Here is a 20,991-nt window from a genome sequence, read left to right as displayed (position 1 = left end):
CACCAGGGTGCTAGCATGGTAACATTTCCTTTGGTGATGTGCTATATGCTTGATTAGCCGGTATAAAGTTTACCATCTTCACAAGCGAAAGTTAAGGCGGCACAGTGATGAATTAGTTCTGGGTTCTAACCCGCCGCCGACCGACTGGGGCCTTTCTGTGTGGAGTTTACGTGCTCTGAGATTCAAAAATTTTCGTAGGTGTGCACGTTGGTTGTTTGTCTCTTTGATTTAGCCCTGGGATAGACTGGGGACCTGTCCAGGGTGTACCCCGCCTCTCGCTTAATGACAGCTGGAATAGGCCCCAACCTCATTGCAACCCTTTAAGGATATTGACTGAACAAACTAAACGTTTTATCATTTAATATTCTAACATTGGGGACGATATGAATTTTCCATTAAAGGCAATAGCTATAATGGTATTTTTTTGGTCTTTTAGGCCTTTATTTTGATAGGTGATAGGAAGAGACAGTGGACTATAAGCTTAGTTCAGTTTTATTTTTTAAGTTTCGTTTGGTCCCTTGTTTCTTTATGCCTATTTTCACTCTATTAATTATGAAGGCTGCGTGCAATTATAAATAGAAGCTTGGACAGTAGTTCAGGTGGAGAGTGAAGATGTTGTTCACAGAAAAAAAGCCTCACTTCAAAACCATTAGAAGAATAAAATAGCCAAGGACAATGAGATGCATGACATGTGTAGCAGCACATGTTGATGTACTGGACTTCATGTGTTCACCACATCAGTTAAGGTGGAGCTGATTTAGATAATGCTAGGTAGTTTGTAAATTCTCTTCTGGGATCCATACAGCCTTATCACATCATGTTTTATTTTATTATAATATTTTTCATATTTTCAAATCTGAAAAGTAACTAAAGCTGTTAAATAAGTGAAGTGGTGTAAAAGGTACAATATAACCCCTGACATGAAGTGGAGTGGAGTCATAAAGTAGTCTCTAGGTAATCCCATTTGAACGTAGCTCAAGTCGTCATTGTTTTCCTACACTTCCAACAGACATGTTCATTGTTTGACACAACCGCTGAGTAAAAATGACGGGGAGCTCCCACTAGACGCCTCCAGCCTTCAGAGTGAGCGATGAGTTTGTCATGCCAGTGTCGGATACACGCCGCTTCGAGATACGTTCTTTTAACCAGTATTTTCTTAAGGAGTGCCCGAACCGATCTTCACAAGGAGGATCGTGTCAATGCAAGTCAGGGGTAGGGAGTGTGTGCCGTGAGTCAGGGAGGTGTAGGGAGGAGAGCGCTGCTGGCAGAATCCAGAGGAAACAGGAGCTAGGTGAAGGAGTCGGATGACTGCTGAAGCACAGAGCATGAAGACACGCTGGCTGAGCTGACGTGGCTCTGCGGGCCGCGGCGCTGACATCCTGATCGCTGCTTCCCAACGTCCTATTCAGCATGTTTTTGCTTTTCCCTCTCATGACCAGACTGATGGTACGCTCATTTTCCTGCTGATGAGACTTCCAAGTATCGACAGAAACAATTTGAACTGTGGAAATTACCGACCAAAATTATGTGGAGCATGGTGTTGTAACCACTGAAGGGAACGCTGGTGGAAATTTTCAAAACCAGCCTCCGCACCACTTTGCACAGATACTGACGGTGATTGGAAAAAAATACTAATGCAAATAAGCAAAGTTCTGCATTTAGACTGCTCGCGTAAGCATGTGGAATTTATTGTACCATTATAAAGTATCAATTTAAGTGGTATTTAGCACCACCGCTGTACTGTAACATCACCGTCAGCAAGGCCTTTTTGTTACTGTGTTTTCCAACATCAGCAATGGCATTAAGGTCTGCAGGATTAAATGACACTTAGTAGAGTAGCAGAACCTGACTGAAAGCAGTGTTGGGATCGAATACAAATTACCTCACAAAGCAGTTGGAGTCTATGTGGTTGTTCCACGAAGGGGTGAAGACTCCTCTGTGTCCTCTGAGGACCTACCGGCAGCTATGGTGGTGTTTCAGTTTCTGTTAATATTGCCTGTCACGTGCATATTTCTTTTACAAAGTTGACAAAACGATCTGCTGAGATGCTGAGTACACAACTACACTGACTGCTTGCTGTCTTTAAAAGCTTCCCAGAGGGCTTGTGTGGACAGATCTTTTGTCCAATCCACTCACTTGCATACTCCCCAGTTAGGTATAGGCTGTGAGGTTTGCTCAAGATAATCGTCTGTCATCACTTTGTTTACTGTGGTCAACTAAAAAAGCATCTTCAGAGCATCTTATCTCCTTAATTGGCTCTATATCCTGTAGAAGTAGGATGCCAGGGTGAGGCAGATCAGATTGTTCAATGACCTTTTACTCAAAGACTGCACTTAGGTGCAATTATGAAGTTCTCTTTCTTGTGCGTTTCTTTAAGCCTTTTTTTTTTATTTTTAAAGTGCCATATTGACTGTTCTGTTCTATGTATATATATCTCACACCAATCATGCATAACATTATGACCACCGTCCTAATTTTGTGTAGGTTTACTCTTGTGCCTCCAAAACAGTTGTGACTCAGAGAATGGACATGGGTCTTCTGAGGGTGTCCTGTGGTGTCTGGCAACAGAATGTTAGTGGGGGCCTTTGGGTCCTGTGGTTTAAGGGGAGGGGCCTCTGTGGACCAGGCTTGTTCCAGTGCATCCCACAGATACTTGATCTAGGGAATTTGGAGGCCAGGTCAACACCTTGTGCTGTTCTTCATATTTTTTTTAGTTATTTCTAAACCGTTTTTGTGTGTGTGCCTGTGTCAGGCTGCTTCCAGCTGGGTATGGCTGCTGCCATCAAGGAGTGTCATTGCTATGGGGTGGGGGTGCCTGGTCTGGTCTAGGTGGGTGGTGCATGTCTAAGTAACATCCACACTTATGCCAGGTCCAAACATTTCCCAGCAGAACATTGCATTGTTACAAGATGGTCAATGTTATTTATTTCTCCTTTCACTGGTTTTAATGTTGTGGCTGATTGGTGTATATTTCCCTGTTCGAAAGAAACCGGCCACTCACTGGCTGGACCTCAACTAGAATTTTGCCAGCATCTAATCTAAAAGCAGATACAAATAATAATAATTCTTTAGATGGATGGTTCTTACAAAGGTACTGAGAATTATGATAGTAAGGAAATCGGTAGCAATGATGTCATATGAAGGAAAGGTTCATGTTCATGTCCGAATGAATGACACACGTCTGTCATCTGTTGTACAAATGCCATTCAGACCATTTAGTTTCTCGGTCGGTGTTCCAAACCTCAGTGAGCAAAGTTGTAAAAACTACAGTAGAAACTGTACATTATCATGTATTATAGTAAAAACTAGTCTGTTAACTCTGCAGTGGCATCTCATCCTGTCGTGGCCTCAACATCTATCGTTTTATTCTTCTGTCGCTGCTGCGCTGTATATTAACACCACTTGTCAAGACTGAACAAACCACCTGTTTTCCATCAGTTGCGTCCTCGCCCACAGGTGTGATGCAGTCAGCTGTTTTCTTCCCAGGCTGTCAGTGTGTGCCTGTTCATAATAAAAGGGCATCTGGCTTTGCTGTGCATCGCCGCAGCCTCCCGTGTGATGGAGAAGTTTCCGACTTTGCCTCGGGCTTCATGACGACAGGCAGGGATCTTATCTCTGCCGGGCCCGGAAGACCTTTCTCATGTAATCTCAGCTCAACACAATGGTGCTATATTGAGAAAGCTATAAACGTGTGATTGCTTATCTGTTATCGAGCGCATGCAACATGAAGGGGCTATATTAGCTACGTGCATTATGTGTTCTGACATTTCAGACCAGATGCTAAGTGGATGAGATTTATATTACAATAGAGACCCAGTGTGTTGCATTGAGTTGTGTCATGTAAGTGAATATAGAAAACAGCCATGCATCTAATTAAAACGAGGCGACATTAGTATTGGTTTGGACTCTTGTTTGTGGCCACTTGATGGATGCAAGTTCAATATTTACTCGAATTTCAGCTCTGCTTTCGGTCTCCGCTAAATCCTCTGGAATATACAGAAAATAAACTTTTATTGCTGAATTCAGCTGCTTGCTTTGGCAAAGCTGACCAGAGCAGTGAGAGTGAACCAAAACATTAAAGTTGCATAAAACCGTGAGTTGAAATATTCGGAAATGTTCTGTAGATTTGAGGGCTATTGCAGTTGGTTGATTTTCCCATTTTCTGTGGGTTTGTCCCAATGTGTGACCCCTTTCATATCACTCATAGTCATATGAGCCACTGTTGTTATTAAAAAAATTTAATTGTGCAGCTTTAATGTGTCTGAAACTGCACCTAGCAACAAATGCAAATGCTTCATACGATCCAGCCACCGTCAGCCGTATGGTTTGGTACATTTGCATCAGTTAAATATGTGTCGTCACTCTGTTTATTGTCGTTTAAGCTGTAAACTGGGAAAAAAGCATCTTCAGAGCATCTTATCTCCTTAATTGGATGTATATCCTGTAGAGGCAGGATGTCAGGGGTGAGGCAGATCAGATTATTCAGCAACTTTTTCAGCACTTAAATACGATTTTGAAGTTCTCTTTTCTGCTACGTTATACATCTATTTCACTGTATTTAAGAGGAGAATATTGTACTTTTCACTCTACTTAGGGCTACCTTGTGATCTAATATACTTGAAATTACTTTTCAGGAAAAAAACATGTCAGAAAGTTGTGAATGTTTTTGATTTGTGACAAATCACAAAAATAAAGCAGTGTCTCGTTATGCTCATATTCACAGTTCTCATATGGTTACATTTAAATCACTAATTATCCAGTCAGGGAAGGGACTTGAGACTTTGAAATTCAAATATAAATGTGTGTTTTTATACAAACAGCCATGTTTTGTGATGCCGGCATTTGTTTTTTCTCTAATAAGTCTCATACACTAGCGGCAATTGTTCTTGTCTAAGTTCATCAGCTCCAAGTGTCATAAGTCATTAATTTGAAATGGTGACAAGGGACTGTGTGCCCTCGCGCTTTGTTGTTTGGTAATGGCGTGGTCTGAGTCAGCACAGTTTCTCTGTGCAGTTCCTGTTTGAACACTGTGTATTGCTGAGGCCGTCGAAACAGCTCTGATTACATATATTCACATTACATATCTCAATGACTGCTACCGTGGCAGTTTTGTTGGTGTCTCTCTAATCGAGATGCCGTCACACTCACACACTCACCCACTCACACACACACACACACAGTGGTTTTGGGTGATTGTTCTGCTAAGCTTTACTTTACCATTTTGGGTAATGTGTATGTTTGATTTCCTTGAAAGATTGATTCCAGTCTTGCGTCTGCACGCTAAATATTAAGATGGTGTCTTAATATCTGCTGTCAGGTAGGGGGAAGTAGTTAAGTATATTTACTCATGTAGCGTATTTAAGTACAATTTTGTAAGTACTCTTACTTTACTTGAGCATCATTTGACTGCATTTAAGAGAAAAATATTGCACTTTTTACACCTCTTCATTCATTTGTTGTGTAATAATAATAATATTAAATGGGAGAAACTATTAAAAATGTTGATTTGTGACAAATTACAATAAAGCAGCGTCCCATTAGGCCCATTGTCACAGTTGAAACCTCTCATATGGATACATTTAGATCACTGTAACTATCCAATATTTAGATTTTTCCCATTCCCTTATCTGGAACACCTGGACCAAAGTAAACTCATTAAAAATAAAGTAAAACTAGCTCCATCTTGAGCAGATAATACACATCATATACACTTAGCTTATAATACTTTCCATTACGAATGCGGGGATTTTACTTATAAGTATTCTGACGGTGTGGTATTAAAGGATCTCGGTGCGCTGTCCACCATTAGCTACTGGTTAGCTCATCTTAGCATTAAGACTGGAAACCTGGGAAACGGCTAACGCGGTTCAAAGGGTTACAAATTCATCTGGTTCTGGTTAACAGCTTGGATCTTCTTTATTTAATCAGAACGCAAACGTAAATCTTGTACCTTAGTTGTACCTTAAATTAACAATGCTGCATCAGATCAGTATTTTAGTTTATGCAGAGTGATGGTGAGCAAAATGTCTTTATGTTTTGAAGAGAAATAACCAATACTGTACTCTCTCGCCCCAAACCTCCAAAAATGTTAATCCCCTAAAGAAGGTACAACTCCGGTCGACCAGTATTAATGTAAGAACATATGTTCTCATTCTCAGGCTGCATGCTGTGTTTTGGCCAGTCAGCCTTCTTCCGCTTCAACCACCCTGAGGAAGCCTCCAGGATGAAGAGCATGATGCCCCAGGGAGGAAGCGTCTCCACCAGGGACTACAGACTATGCACAGGTACTGTATGGCACTCGTATGCATGCACACGCTTCACAATACATGCCTTTGTGTGTGCTTTACTGTAATCCCTTGTCTGCTTTCACTCAGCAGCGCTAACCCTTAGCGTCATGTCAGTTCCTTCTTTTTCCACAAACACGACTCGGCGTGAATAAAAACACACTGGCCTTTTGTCCCATGAATAATAAGACCGAAAACGAACACAAAGTTCCAGTTTCGGCTTGGCCTGTAACGGATGAATAGGCCAGATTGTTAAAGGCTGGTGGAGGAGGTGGAGCAGCGGAGCAGGGTATTTTACAGGTGGATGTTTGTACAGCAGTAAACTCCAAGCATTTTTCCATTTTTATAACCTGGAAAGGGCGAAGAATGTGTAGCTGCACAGGGCAGTTTAAAGCTAGAACAGCATATTGATTTGATAGAACACAATACTAAAATAGTATATTTACCTGCAATGCAAATTTCCTTTCTTAGTTGTTTTAAATTGGGTTGGCTTTCTCTTACTTTCCAACAGAATAAGAAATATTACAAGGACATTCCTGTTGGTAGCTCTGTTAGAAAGCCCTTGTTGTCAGTATGAGCCTTTAAAATGCAGCACTCGTTGAACCCCGGAGCCTGAGTGGTGCCCAGCTGGGACCTGGTGCTGGAGTTAACACTATGCATGGTTTATGAGCATCTCATTCCTCTGCATCTCCAGGCAAAGTTTTTCAGCTGCTTGCGTTTGTGTTTGTGTTCCCCCCTTGGCAGACGCACCGCTGTAAGTGTACCTTCTCTTGGCGAGCTCTGCTACCAGGGAACTGTCACAGCATCTTGTTATTTCCCCCCTTTCTCTCTTTGACGTTGCCTGACACCAGGGGATAAGTATAGCACACAGGCTGCCCTGGACTTCCTGATCCAGTAATGAAAGCCTTCCGTTGTTTAGAAACGTACCAATTATGCGTTCCTGAGTTGCATCCAGATGAAGACTGCTTTTACCACTCCCATGATAAACTGGGCATATCTGTCAGATCGGCTTGCAACGACTTGAAAATGGCACTTGTTATCTGTGTATAAATTATAGGGACGGGGCTATTATCAGGGCCAAGCCCAGCTTTATCAAAGACTTATAGATGCCACAGTATTTCCGTCCAAATGAAACAACAATATCGGTTTGTAGTTTTCAGTACACACACTGGAGATAAATCCTGATGTTATACATCATGTATTATAGTAAGTTTGTGAACTTTAAGTCACACAAGTTGATATCCCTGAACATACAATAAATGGAAATACAACACTTCCCAGGAACATGAATGGCGAGTGTACGGCATATACAAAACATAATGATTTACCTTATTAAAATTAAGTAGCAGATTGTCAATAGTTTTTCTTTCCGTCTGCCTAGCATTCACACTCATGCCTCAGTTCCGCTCATGCTGCAAGAGTGTGCCCCGCTTTTAGTAAGCTGGGAGGAGACACCGCACGGAGCTTCAAAATCGCTCCTCAAGAATACTACAGTCGACATCCAGGGTTCATCCATCTTTATTTACAGTCCATGGATTAAATCTGGGCCTCTGCTGTTGTGGATGAGTCCCTTTTCCGTTGCATTACCTTGGAACCTCAGTCAGAGAATTGACTTTTCTTACACAACACACATTTGCACAGTTTGTACTTGCAAAATAGGTACACAGCTCTGCAATGACGGTGTATTTTTGAGATGCCAGTGACATTCACCTACACGTTGGTTGATTTTGGCGTGCTTCGCCCGGTCTGTGACAGTCCGTTGACACTGTCCGTCCTCAGCCAGCCATCTTTTAAGATACCACCTCTTTACTGATTGGACACTTCCTGCGCTTCTCTGCCAGCCTAGCAGACTGCTTTGTGGCCCTGAGCTGCTTACTTAAAGCGGCCAACGGCTGGTGTTACAGTATCTTTTTACAGGGACTATTTATAAACCTCCAGTTCCAGTCTGCTGTCTGCTGTCTCTGCACCCTCCCTGGTCCCCTCCTGCACCCACCCACTGGCCTTCTCTGTGTTAGCCTTGCTTTTCAATAACAGGCCTTTATCTCCCACTGATTTGGCTGCTTTATACTGTATTGCTGGCTGCTTGACAGTCTGCAAAAAGAGGCTCTAAAGACGGGGCTGAAGGTTGCAGTATGGAACCGTCACATCTCGACTTTGTGGGTTTTTTTTTTTCCATTATTATGAAATGAAAACAAGTTAATCAGTCAAAATGAGATAGGGCAATCAATCAGAGAATCTTTTGCCTTGCAATAAGAACTTATTTCCTGACCCCTTTTTTCTATTTCCAAACCAGTGCAAATGAACATTTCTATCCCAGAGTGTCTTTGATAAAGCTGAATCATTAAGATCTTTAGTATTTTGTGTAGAAAATATTAATTGTGCATCATTTCACCCTTCCAGATGTCTTTACTTTAATTCACCGAAGTTTTAAACATTTAAACTAAACAATTTTTTTTGTACTCTTTCTGTTCTGCATCAATTTGCAATACAATATCGGCCCAGTTCGTCCTAAAATTGCATTTTCATGCCAGTAAAATGTTCCAGTTTGTTGTTTAGCAGGTTATTTCTGGATGATTTCTCCCCTATCTCATCTGCAACTTATAAAATCTTCATTACATAGAGACAATAACAGTGACAAGTCATAAAATTAACTACCGTGACTCTTTAAAAACAGCTGTAAATCTCTCCGAAGTCTACATCACCCGGAGAGAAAGAGTTAGCCAGCACACCGGAAATACAACATGTGTACCTTCAAAATAAAATGCATTAATATTTATTTGAGGATACTTGTTTGTTTAGCAGACCAGTTCAGTCAAGACCAACTTAAATGTTAAATATCATTCACTCTAATATGGTCAATATAAAATAGTTTGCTTGTTGTTGGCAAACAAAAAGACACATTTCCGGCATCGTGCTCTGTTTTTATTCGCGCAAAGTGTAATTGAGTTGAGGCTTTAATTTGAAGATCCGTACCGGAAAAGCCGCGTTGCCTTTGGTGAACAGTAGCTTGACATTAGTGGTACCGTAGTCGGCAGCCGTGCCTAGCACCCTGACCCCGGCTGAAATATCTCTTCGGTGCTGAATCTCCACATCTCCCTCGGTGTGTGTGGAGCCTGGCACGGCGGGGCTCCGTCACACCCGGTCTGTTAGCGGTGTCCGGAGGATGTGGGCCTCATGTGTGCCTGTGTGTGTGTGTGTGTCATGTAGCAGGTGAACCGCACTGAAACTGACCGGGTCGCAGTTTTATCCCTTCATGTGAGTAACCCGACTGCTTAACGCTCGAGCTTTGGGCTAGTAAAGTGATGCGAACCGTTGACACGCCAAACTCCATTAACAATCTGTCGGTTTAATCTGCATCTATTTATCAGGGAAGGTACACACGTCGTAGGACAACATTGCTTTCTTGAGTCGACTCATTTGACTTTAATTATTTATTCCGTCCATAACCGATCAATAAATATGAACCTTTTCGGGAAGGAGGATGTTTAATTTCCTTGTGTCACAATATCACAGTGTGTAATCTCATGAGGGGAGATTTGGGGAATGGCAGATGGATAAAACGCGCGTTTCTTCCATATGGACTACGGAATTAAAGCGGAATTGCAGAGGTCCCCGCGTTTGATATAAATACCTCAGGTCAATTTGTATCAGACGTCGCGTGTCATCGGCGAGTACGTTAACGTTAAATCGTCAGATTTTTAAATGAAGTTTGGCACGGTGTACTCAGCCTGTACCCCATGACATCATTGCATGGGCTTTCCCTCAGCAAACGGTTGCATTTATTCCTGTCACCCCACCCCCTTCGTGTCTTACTGTGCACATAAGAATCAAGCCGGTTTGTTGTCTGTGACATTGACATTTGTGAGGAGCTCGGAGGGTAAAATGCATTGATGTGTCAGCCTGCAGACCGTCGTGCTTTTATCATTCGCACGAAAACGTATTCAGATTTAATTGTGGCTGTGGTCGAGGTGAAGGCAGAGCTTCATCTCATGGCAGTGTTATTCTAGGACAGCAGGTGAAGCTGCTTCCATCTCCGTTTAAAAAGCATAGCTAATGCATTATTTGTGAAGCTTCTATATTTCAGAGCAGATCTCTCTGACATCATCTTTGCAAAGAGACAAAATGGACTTCTGTTTCATTATGTTGCTCTCTGTTATCACACGCTCCATCTCTGTCATTTTTCAGATTTACAGTGTTACTACGTCACCGTTGGACATGACAGCTCTGCCCCTCTCGGTGTTCGCGCTCGTGTCTCCCTTATCCTTGTGTTTCCATTTAAAAATTACAACAAGTCACTTTAAACAGATTGCATTTAGCGTTAATAAAACCTGATTTGTGCTCTGATCCCTGCCCCAAAGCCATGCTGGTGAATCTCCCACGTGGCCATGCGTTTCTGTTGTAATAATCTACTATGCTGACATTGGAGAGAGGCGGTTAAGATTAGATTACCCGGCCTGTGTCCTACGTTGCTTTCGGGCCACACAGTAATGTGGTTATGTAGGCACATTTTCTCCTGATCCCTATCCAGCTTGTCTGTTTGTTCATCTCCTCATTTCTGCCTTTCCATCTTTCCCATCCGCTAATCCCCATTTGGCTTACCTGTCTTCTACACTGTGCATGAATAGGAGGAATTGAACAGGTCTCAAACAAGATGTCGCAAACAGAAACACGGTTGAATTTGGGGAATTTGTTGAATTCTCTGAAAAGGTGAATGGAAAGTCATAAAAAACGCAGGTCATGGTTAATGGTGGGCACCCTAAAAGCAGTACAGTGTTACTGCACTGTATTGCTTGCCTTATTGCCTTCTTGACTATGTCTTTTACTAAAGGAAAGATGGGCAAGGTAAGGCCATCCCTCAGATTTGGTTTAGACCTTATCGAATACAATAGGTAATCCATAGGTAATGCAGAATGTCATTTTAAGAGTAAGAGGTATTGATGGTAGCCTAGCATAGCAGGACTTAATTCGTATCAGAATATTGTCTGGTAACACACCATCTGGATTTCATGATGGGCCTGTTTCAACCGATAAAGAGAAAAAACTACGTCCGGATGCAACTGAATAGTCCTACAACAAATCAGGCGTTTTGTTGTAAACAAATTGGTGGTCCACATTTTTGACGTATCCCTATTCTCAATCTGAAAGTAGCCCAACAGTCTTGACTGCGAGTGTTGCTGGGCTTGTACTCGTACCTGATCGCCATTTTCTTTCTGTCTTTTCTGTCTAGACACAGAGAGTTTGGTCAATGGGAATCACCAGGCCAGTCCAGCCCAGTCTCCCCCAGCTCCTGGAGAGAAAGTCCAGTCTGAGCACAGTGCAATCGTCAGCTCTATTGAGAAGGACCTCCAGGAGATCATGGACTCCCTAGTCATGGATGACCCCCAGCCTTCTTCCTCGGAGGCAAAAAAACCTCCTGGAGGCCACTCCCCCCTGTCACCCATGCTCAATGGAGGGGGCCGTTATCTATTGTCCCCTCCTACCAGCCCAGGGGCCATGTCTGTAGGCTCTAGCTATGAGAATACGTCTCCTCCTTTCTCCCCGCTATCCTCCCCCTCAGCGGCCAGCAGTGGGAGCATTACCAGCCCCTCTCCTAGTGGAGGACCCCAGGACCAGAGTTCTTCTCTGCCGCCAGTGCCTGTACGCTCCTCTAGCTACAACTTCACCGCCCAGCCTCCGCCTGTACCCCAGCCACGGACCATACTGCCTAACTTCAGCAGCAGTGGGGTGGGCCAGAAAGTTCAGGAGAGCCCCAGGCTGCAGCGAAAGGTCTTAACAGAGGCTCCTGCAAGCCCCAAGCCAAGCCGGAGAGGACTAGGCCAAGATGGGTCTGAGAGCCCTCGACAGACCTCCTTTCTGTCTTCTAATGAATCTCTCAGTAGTAGAAACATTGTGCCAAGTAGCCCAAGACTAACTCCCAAATTTCCCACCTTTTCATCGCCATCCAGCCCAAGGACCAAGACTACCACGGTGCTCCAGGAAAGGCCTGCCAGCCCCTTCAGAGAGCAGACCAGTCTAGCTGATCGCTCCCTTACCTCTAGCCCCTCTAGGCAGCTTTCCCAACCAACCAGAGCCTTTCAGCCTCCCCTGGACCCCATCGTCCATATCATTCAAGGTTCCCCACTCCAGCAGCATCAACGCTCGCTGCAGCCCCCTGAAAGCCCTCGAATGGCCAGGAGAAACATGGAGCTAAATGGGGGAAGTGGAGGGAGCACTAGTATGAGAGAGCTGCCACCTTTAAGTCCCTCCCTGGCTCGGAGAGGCGTCCCAGTTCTCCCAGGAGCACTTCCAGGGACAGTCCCCACATTGAGGACTCCAGACAGCCCGTCGGGCCTGACCAAGCTCGTCCCAGAGAGTCCCAGGCTTCGGCGCAAGACTGGATCTACATCAGAGGAGCCGACGTGCAGCAGAGGGATTCGAGCTCGCAGTCCATCGCCTACCTCTATGATGATGGAGGGGAGTGGTGGCGCGGGGGTACGGAAGGCGAGCTTTGGGAACTCCTTGTCGCCTGCTTACAGTCTGGGTTCCCTACCTGGTTCATCGCCTGTAGCCAGTCCCAGGACACACAGGAAGATGTCCTCGGGGAGACCCCACCCTGGAATGAGAGAGCGGAAGAACAGCATCACAGAGATCAGTGACAACGAGGATGAGCTGCTGGAGTACCACCGGCGACAGAGAGAGGAGAGGCTTCGAGAGCAGGAGATGGAGAAACTGGTGAGTCAGAATCACGCATCACCAAGAAACTAGTGTTTACGTGTGCTCATTCGAAAATCACTAATCGTATTAACTTACCTGCTACATCTTTTCATCTTAAGGGTTAAAGCACATATACTTGATTTCTTATTCACAGTCTTTTTTTCAATTTACAGTTGAGTTGAGTTTTGTTCTTGATCTCTAATGAACCCTTCCAGGTTCAGGCATATTTTGCAATGTTGATGATATTATTTTCTTTAAAATGCTGAACAATCATCCTTGAGTACAGACAGTTACCATATTCATTTCAGGAAAACTTTTTTTTGTTTTGGCAATCGTGTAGTCAAATGTTTCTAGAGGCCGAGGAACAACTTTCCAACCGTTTGTCAAACTGGCTAATATATTGACCGTTAATTTGCTGTCTTATTTATTTTCTGTCAGTAATCTAATCCGTTCATCAACTAATCACTCCTCCCCCACTGCCTGAAAGCCAGACAAGACAAGTCGAGTCCTTTGTGTTTATATGGCCCACAATCACTAATCAGATTTAAATGAATTTACACTCTGGACAACGCTATTCACTTACTGGATACTTCTAGGAGTATAGGATTAAGATCAACAGCCCGACCAGTAATAACAGTGCTAGTGGTTTAATGGTGCCACTGACAGATGACCTACTGCGAGATACTAGCTGGTGTTTACATCTGCGGTGCCCTTCATCCGCTCTAGATGCCCTTGAACAGGGCACCAAGCCCCCACAACTCATCCAGGGTCACTGTGGCAGAACTTTTGGAGGTGTGGTGCCGTATGTTTTTCCTGCGTACATGGGAAGGATATGTAAAAGGAGACTTTTTTTTAATGATTTGAGCTCATTGCAGACCTGAACAAATGGCTTACTGGAGAATTTGACTGATAAATCAAGTAATTTCTTCTGGTACCAAACGCTGGTTTATAAATGTGCTTGTATTCTGTGTGTTGTGGGATAGAAAACTGGATATCTTTGTTTTTTTGTACTGTTGGTTGGACAAGACGAAACATTTGAAGTCAAGTCATGCACTCTGATGCCAGCGGTTTCTTAGCGATAAGAAATATGTTTTCGAGGTGTGCCAGATATAATGGGATTGGATTAGATGATGCAATTTTGGTGATTTTTTTTCCTAAAGCTTGTTTACATGACAAAGGAGTTTCAGGCAGTTTTGAGAGTTTGAGAGTTTGATGTGTTGCAGAAGTCAGCGATGGTATTCTTTTATATTTCCTTTGACCAAAACACACTTTACAGTGTAAACAGACGAGGAGCCTACTGAGGAGCACGTCAGAAAACTGCCTTCGGCAAATTCATTAGCGTGATTGACTGGGAGAGCTGTAGGATGGTGCAAATATCCTTCCAGAGACTTGATTTTACTCTGTGTGTGTGTGTTTACTCTTACTATTCCTCCCATCCTGGAGGAAGGATGCATAATGATTGCAGTATATCCATGTTTGTTTAGAAAAGGAGGAGGAACCAGGGCCCGTAACCCGTCTGAGTGAACTGTCTGTAACTTGGTTGTCGGCTGTCTAAACTCCTGCTGACATGCGGTCTCAGAGCGCCCAGATGAGTCCATAGCAACCGCATTGTTTGTTGTTTCCTAAACTGAGGAGGAGGGAGGGTGGGGGAGCTGCGGTAGACATCTTGAACTTGTCTGCCAGGCTGAATGAAACTGTGGAGACAAAGTCCCTTTAAAAAGTCTTTATATGTGTTTGTTCCTGCGTGAGAAGGCATTTGTCCACCCTGCTTGTAATTACAGTGTTTTTTGAAAGTGCGAGACAGAGTGAAGGCAGCTCTATAGGACAGACGGAGACGACATGCCCACTGCCACTGTGTGCCAGGTCATGTTCCGGTACCTCCTATAGAGGCATGGCAATAAAACAGCGTGTCGGCTGTACCAGATCCATACGCTGAGACGGTATTTAGCGCTTAACAGGGAGGCGTGTCTGGCTAAATGCTTCAAAACCAGAGGATATCGGTACTGCAAACACATTCTGTATGTGAATGAAATAAATAAAACCTGGGTTAGCAGTAGGATACCCAAGTTTCTGATCTCTGCACATTAGCGTACAGTAGCAATCATTTCCAGAGTTTCACATGAGTTAAGTTGTGTGCAGTGGATTCATGAGGATTTAACTCCATAGACTTGTTCTACGTGAAAACTGTTTTTGGGATTCTCGCTCTTGCAAAAGGAAATAGCAGGTGTGTTTGATCATATGCTTCAGATGTGAGACGTTCCAACATTACCACTGCAGTACAAGAGGGTTTAGAAAGTGCAATTTTCCTCTCTCTCCCATTTGTTAAGCAGATCAACGTTTCAAATTGTTGATGAAAACACAGACTAACAGGGCGTTTAGACTTCTGCAGAAGCTACAGCAACAGCGCAGACACCTACGTTTGAAAATCTCAGCAGGGAGTCTTTATATTTTTAGTTTATTTACATTAATACAGACTATTATTTACACGTCTAGATCCAATATTGGCCTTCACATATCCCACTCAGTCAAACCATAAACCCCTCTTTGTTCCAAATGAAAGGTTGTCAGCCACATCAACCTTTGGACTAGTACAACTTTCATAGGCACAAAGAACAGTATTGACATTAGATATGTGCACGTAGCTCATGGCACACAAGGTCAAGAACATAATCGTGTCAGGTAAATAAGGCGTTCAGGGGACTCGTGAGGGCTTTTCTGAGACTCAGAGGCAAGATTCCTCAGCAGCCTGCTATGGTTTTGTAGTATTGAATGCAGAAACTTGCAGCTCTGTGAGGAGGCAGGGTGTGGAGCTGCAGGGCCTGTAATTAGTCACAGTTGACTCACTGTCATGACAGATTTTTCTTGCCCGTGAGCATGTGCGTTTAAAGCCTTTCACACACAGCCTGCTACTCATTCACACAACTGATTACAAAAAAACAAAGTTATGTGAACAGGGAGTCTCCAAAGAAGTTTATTCAGGGAAAGAAAAAGAGGCTTATTGTGAAAGCAACAGGAGCACACAGCTCAGAGGCAGCAGGGAGGCTGCTGGGAGAGTGGAGCTCCTCTCATCTGCGGATACACCGATTTATACACAGGCTTATAGTGGACGGAATTTGTTTTGGCCTCTGGTGCTCCTTAAATGCATTTAAATTATTTATAAAATTAAGTGATTTTTGTGCAGCAGTTTCGTTTTTCAACCCAACTTGGAAGTAGTAGTTTGTTTCCCAGCTGAGCTGTCATCCACCTGACATGAAGGTTTGGTCACAGGGGGTTATATACTGGGAAGACATTGTAGCAGGTCAATCAAAATGCCCATCAGGTGTGATGATGACTACAAGGTACAGTTGAAATGTGAAAGTAGCAAGTGAAAGCAGCCAATAAAGGACCTTCGCATCACCATAATTAGATGGACTGCTTGTGTGTGTACATCTAACACATCTAACCTAGTCTGGCTTTTCAGTACCACAATTACGAATTACTCATCGGTCCACATACACCGAACAGCCACAACATTAAAACCACTGACAGGAGAAGTAAATAACATTGACCATCTTGTGACAATACAATGTTCTGCTGGGAAACTTTTGGACCTGACATTCTTGTCGATGTTACTTAGACATGCACCACCCACCTAGACCAGACCAGGCACCCCCACCCCATAGCAATGACACTCCTTGATGGCAGCAGCCATCCCCAGCAGGATGCAGCCTGACACAGGGAGACACACAAAAACGGTTTAGGAACAACTAAAAAAAAAACATGAAAAACAGCACGAGGTGTTGACCTGGCCTCCAAATTCACTAGATCCCAAACTGATCAAGTATCTGTGGGATGCACTGGAACTAGCCTGATCCACAGAGGACCCCTCGCCTCAGCCCCCACTAACAACATTCTGTTGCCAAACACCACAGGACACCCTCAGAAGGCCCATGCCCATTCTCTGATGAGCTACAACTGTTTTGGAGGCACAAGGGAGACCTACACAATATTAGGAAGGTGGTCATAATTTTATGCCTGATCGGTGTATGGAAAAGGTGAAACTTGCATATCCGTGTCCTCGTTCAACACTGAAGGTTGAAGTGAGTTGAAGTGTATGTAACTGCAACTCCATGCAGCATACAGCTTCTCTCTCGAGCCAGAATAGCAAATGACAAAGAGGCTGAGATAACGTGTCGTCATTTGCTATTTTGAGTAGAGGTTGCACGATGATTCACTATCTCTTTGTGAAGAACTTCTATTTTATTTATTTTTTTATTTCTTCTCTGATTAGTTAACTTTGTGGAGTAGCTGCTGCATGGGGGTGGGGTGTCTTCAGGCTGAGACCTGGAGAGAATAATATCCGTTATTACTATCCCTACTGGTTTCTGCTGGAGGTCAGTAAAGGTCACGGATTGCTTAATGCATCTTTAATAAAGGCTTCTATAAGTCTCTTTTCCCTGATGCACTATTCTCTCTGGACTTGAGTAAGTTCTCTTCTCCAGATCTGCCCTTGAAATATCAGAGATTGGGGCTGCAGTTCTGGAGATGTAGCCCGAGGCAGAGATTTGAAGAAAGTTAAACTCTGGCATTTATCATCATCACACGGCAGACCACTACTGTCTGCCCTGTCCCCTTTAACTGCTCTTTCCTCTTCTCCTTTGCTTTGCTTTGCTCTGCACGGGCTGCATCGATTTCCAGCAAAGCAAAAGTCCCTCCTGCGTGGTTGGCATCTTTGCTACTGTTCATGAGGATTAGCGTGCCAAATATACCCCTGCACCCGCACCACATATGTATACCAGCATCTCTCAGAACACGACCAAATATATCCAGCTACTGTGGGACACCGAACCTGCCCACCTAGGCTGCCAAATATATCTCGCACCTACACTGCACAAACCCACTGACCAGCGGGTGTAACTGTTATTCACACTAAGGGGGAGTTTTTGCAGTGTTGCACGCAGGTTTCTGTAATTTACGGCCAAGACGGAAAAGCACACAGATGAAAATATTTATACTACAACAATGACCTTACCGTTGCATGTTTGTGTTTGAATCATCAGTTTACTGTTGCAAGGCGGATTACTGGGATTTTGTGTATTTTAGCTTGAAAGTCAAACAGGGGTGGGAAACAGGATAAAAGGAGATGCGCTCGGGCAGATAAGACAGTGGAGTAGAGTCTGTAGCTCTTTATCTGGGACAGCGATAATTTGGTTTCCCTGCTCGTCCAAAGGAAAGCTGCGGTAATCCGGTCTTGAGACGGCACCAACAAACATTCCACATGTGGATTTTCTCCACTGAAAGCAAAGGCCACATTATGTCACTTGACACAGTGTCTTCTTTATTCCCTCTCATTAATTAATATTTAAGTGATTATCACAGCATATACAGCAATACTTTAAGCCACTTCAGGCTGGAAAATAGGAAAGATCCGGTTTGAACTGCAGCTGTGTACTCTGCTGTTTTTTGACCTCTCCACTAGAGGGGGTCGTCCCACTGTTCAAACCCACATTGGAAATTCACCCCATCACTGATGTTAACCATACCTGAAATCATGTTATACATCTATCACACACTCAGTTGCCAGTTCATTAGGTACACTAGAGAAAACAAATGCATTCTAAGATAACAGTCTCGTACAAAATTGTTAAATTGTGTTTAATTCAATCCACACCCTCTAAAATTATCATACTGTTGAATGTCCACCTTCCTGACTCTGTTTCGACATAAACTGAACATTATAACAGTCAAAAACAGAGATTTACTGCAGGACTGTTGTATTAGAATGCGTTAATTTCCACTAGTGTACCTAATGAACTGGCAAGTGAGTGTATGTTAGCTGTATAACATGATACATGAAATAGTAATGAGCGTACATCCAATTTATTGTAGATCCACCGATTAATTTCATTGTTTTTTATTTTGGCTGGTGAAAGAACGGGCTCTCAACCACTTTACTGACTGATAAAATATAAAAGAGATTCAATAAACACTGTTGTGTTGAATAGAAGCCACATTTTACAACATTTTAGGATAAGCTGAGTTGTAAGCATGTCCGGATTAACCTCCTGGGGCATGGATTTATTTTTTGTTCAACTGCTACATGACGGGTGGTCTCGTAGTAATTGTCTCAGACAGCGACTAGTAGACCGGAGCTACTTGTTCAGTCCGTTAGTTAAATTACATAAAAAAGGGATGTACGCCACACTCACGTTTACTACCCTGAAGAATCGATCTCTTATCAAAGAAGATAGTTGTCAGTTGCATTGATAATGAAAACAATCACTGTTTGCAACGTTATGTTTCTCCTATGAAGGAACAGTGCTACCTTTTTGTAGGTTTTGACTCATTATATGGGACGATGAGATGGAGGACCTGGTTTACATATTTCATATTGTACTTTCTGTCCAATTTGCAGTTAATCCAAGTCATGTAGACTCAAATAATGTGGAGAAAACCTTAGGTGGGGAAATGTCCGGCCTTGCTACTGTGAACTAGGATTAGCAGTTGGTAATCCAACCTCAGTTTATTGTGTATATTGAGACTGAATGTACTGCAATGCCAAAACCCTTTTCTTATGTTGTATAGAGGCTTCCCCTCCTTGTGAATAAATAAATCGTTTGTATAGTCTCAGAAAGCGCATCACTATGAAGGTCACTATATCCCTCAAGTCAAGTTGAGGTTGACTGAACAGCTGTTATATTTTTGTTATAACATGTAAAAATCATGTAGATTTTGTGACCACTAAGCTAAATGGGTTCAAAATTCAATTAATTGTCCGTTAATTGAATTTTAATCGTCCAATGGCTTGCCTGACTCTGCACAAAAGAAACACAATCCGCCTATTAGCATCCCCAAAGCTTGCTCATTGGTTATCTTTGGGTCAAACCTAACTAGGAAACGACTTCCTCCGTCCACAAATCTGTTGGGATGGAAAGTTGGTCTGGAACCTCTCTGTTGAGAGCTGATTATGCCCCATGAAGCTTTATGCTGTGAGGAACAGAAAAAGCTAATGTTTTCTTTATAATTGCCCGTTAAGTGACTTTTAAACGTCCAACTCATGCGTAGTCTCGCTCAATGTTATATTTTTACCTCCATATAGCTGCAGAATGATTGGTTCCATCACTTAACAGTCATAACAGAATTAATCACTTTAATACTTCGAGTGAATATGTGGCAAACTTGTTTCATCCTTGTTGTCTACAGCTAGAAATACATAGATTAAACACATGAGACCTGTGAGGATAACTGACCTGCCTGCATTGAACCTATCAGCCTATTTCCAGTGAAGAACAGTCGGTGCAGACAGTATAAAGTTCTGCTTGGTGTACAAAGTTAGCCCCTTGGCTTTTCTTAGAACCAACCAGCAAGTCACCTCCCACTTGAGGAAGTCCTTGTACCTTATGATCCTTACCCCCCCCCCCCCCAAGGCCAACCCACTTCATGCAGACTCCTCACCACCTCTCACAAGACCTGGGTAAGGTTGGGAGGGAGAGAGGGAAGGAGGTGCGTGGGGGTGGGGGGTTTCGGCTGCTCCCCATCCGTCCCAAAGTAGCACAACCAGTTGTGAAATCACTTTACAGTACAGGAGGAGCAGTGTAGAAAACAGCTCTCTGACTGAGCCACAGAGAGCAGCAACATCTTCAGGTCCTCTTAGAGCTGTGCACTACTGTTCCTGCGAGCTATGGACCGGTATCGTGTACTGTCTGGCAGCAGGACGGTACCGGAGCTTCGGTTCGCTCAGAGCAGGGAGCAGGCTGTGGTGTATCTGCTGGCTCTGGCCAAAGAGAAGCCAGTCTTCCTGAACAGCGTGGCAGCCCTCATGAAGGTAACTGATGCCGCTGCTAATATTAACAAAGCTCTGTCAGTTGTTGCTCTCTGACTATATTTAAATTGAGTGTGTTTTGATGTTCCTGCGTTGAGGTTTTGATTTGGATACTGTATGTACTGTTCTGAGGCCTGTTGACTGCATGTGATGCTGTGTGGTTACAAGCTTTCTGCCGGCTCAGTCATTAACAAGGGGAGCTTTCAGGGCCTC

General features: G+C 43.5%; 1 protein-coding gene across 7 annotated transcripts in view; it reads left to right on the top strand.

The window, feature by feature from the left end:
• Positions 1-20,991, top strand: part of phldb1b (pleckstrin homology-like domain, family B, member 1b) — a 93,766-nt gene that overhangs the window by 42,047 nt on the left and 30,728 nt on the right. For all 7 annotated transcript variants that reach the window (XM_084558701.1, XM_084558698.1, XM_084558700.1 and 4 more), the window contains 2 exons: positions 6,159-6,284; positions 11,512-12,995. In XM_084558701.1, coding sequence (XP_084414827.1) covers positions 6,159-6,284; positions 11,512-12,995 — 1,610 coding nt within the window. The remainder of the gene's footprint in view (positions 1-6,158; positions 6,285-11,511; positions 12,996-20,991) is intronic.

The sequence above is a fragment of the Chelon labrosus genome (assembly GCF_963514085.1).
Source record: "Chelon labrosus genome assembly, chromosome: 13".
In the NCBI taxonomy this organism is placed as follows: Eukaryota; Metazoa; Chordata; class Actinopteri; order Mugiliformes; family Mugilidae; genus Chelon; species Chelon labrosus.
This window is presented reverse-complemented; position numbering and strand designations above follow the sequence as displayed.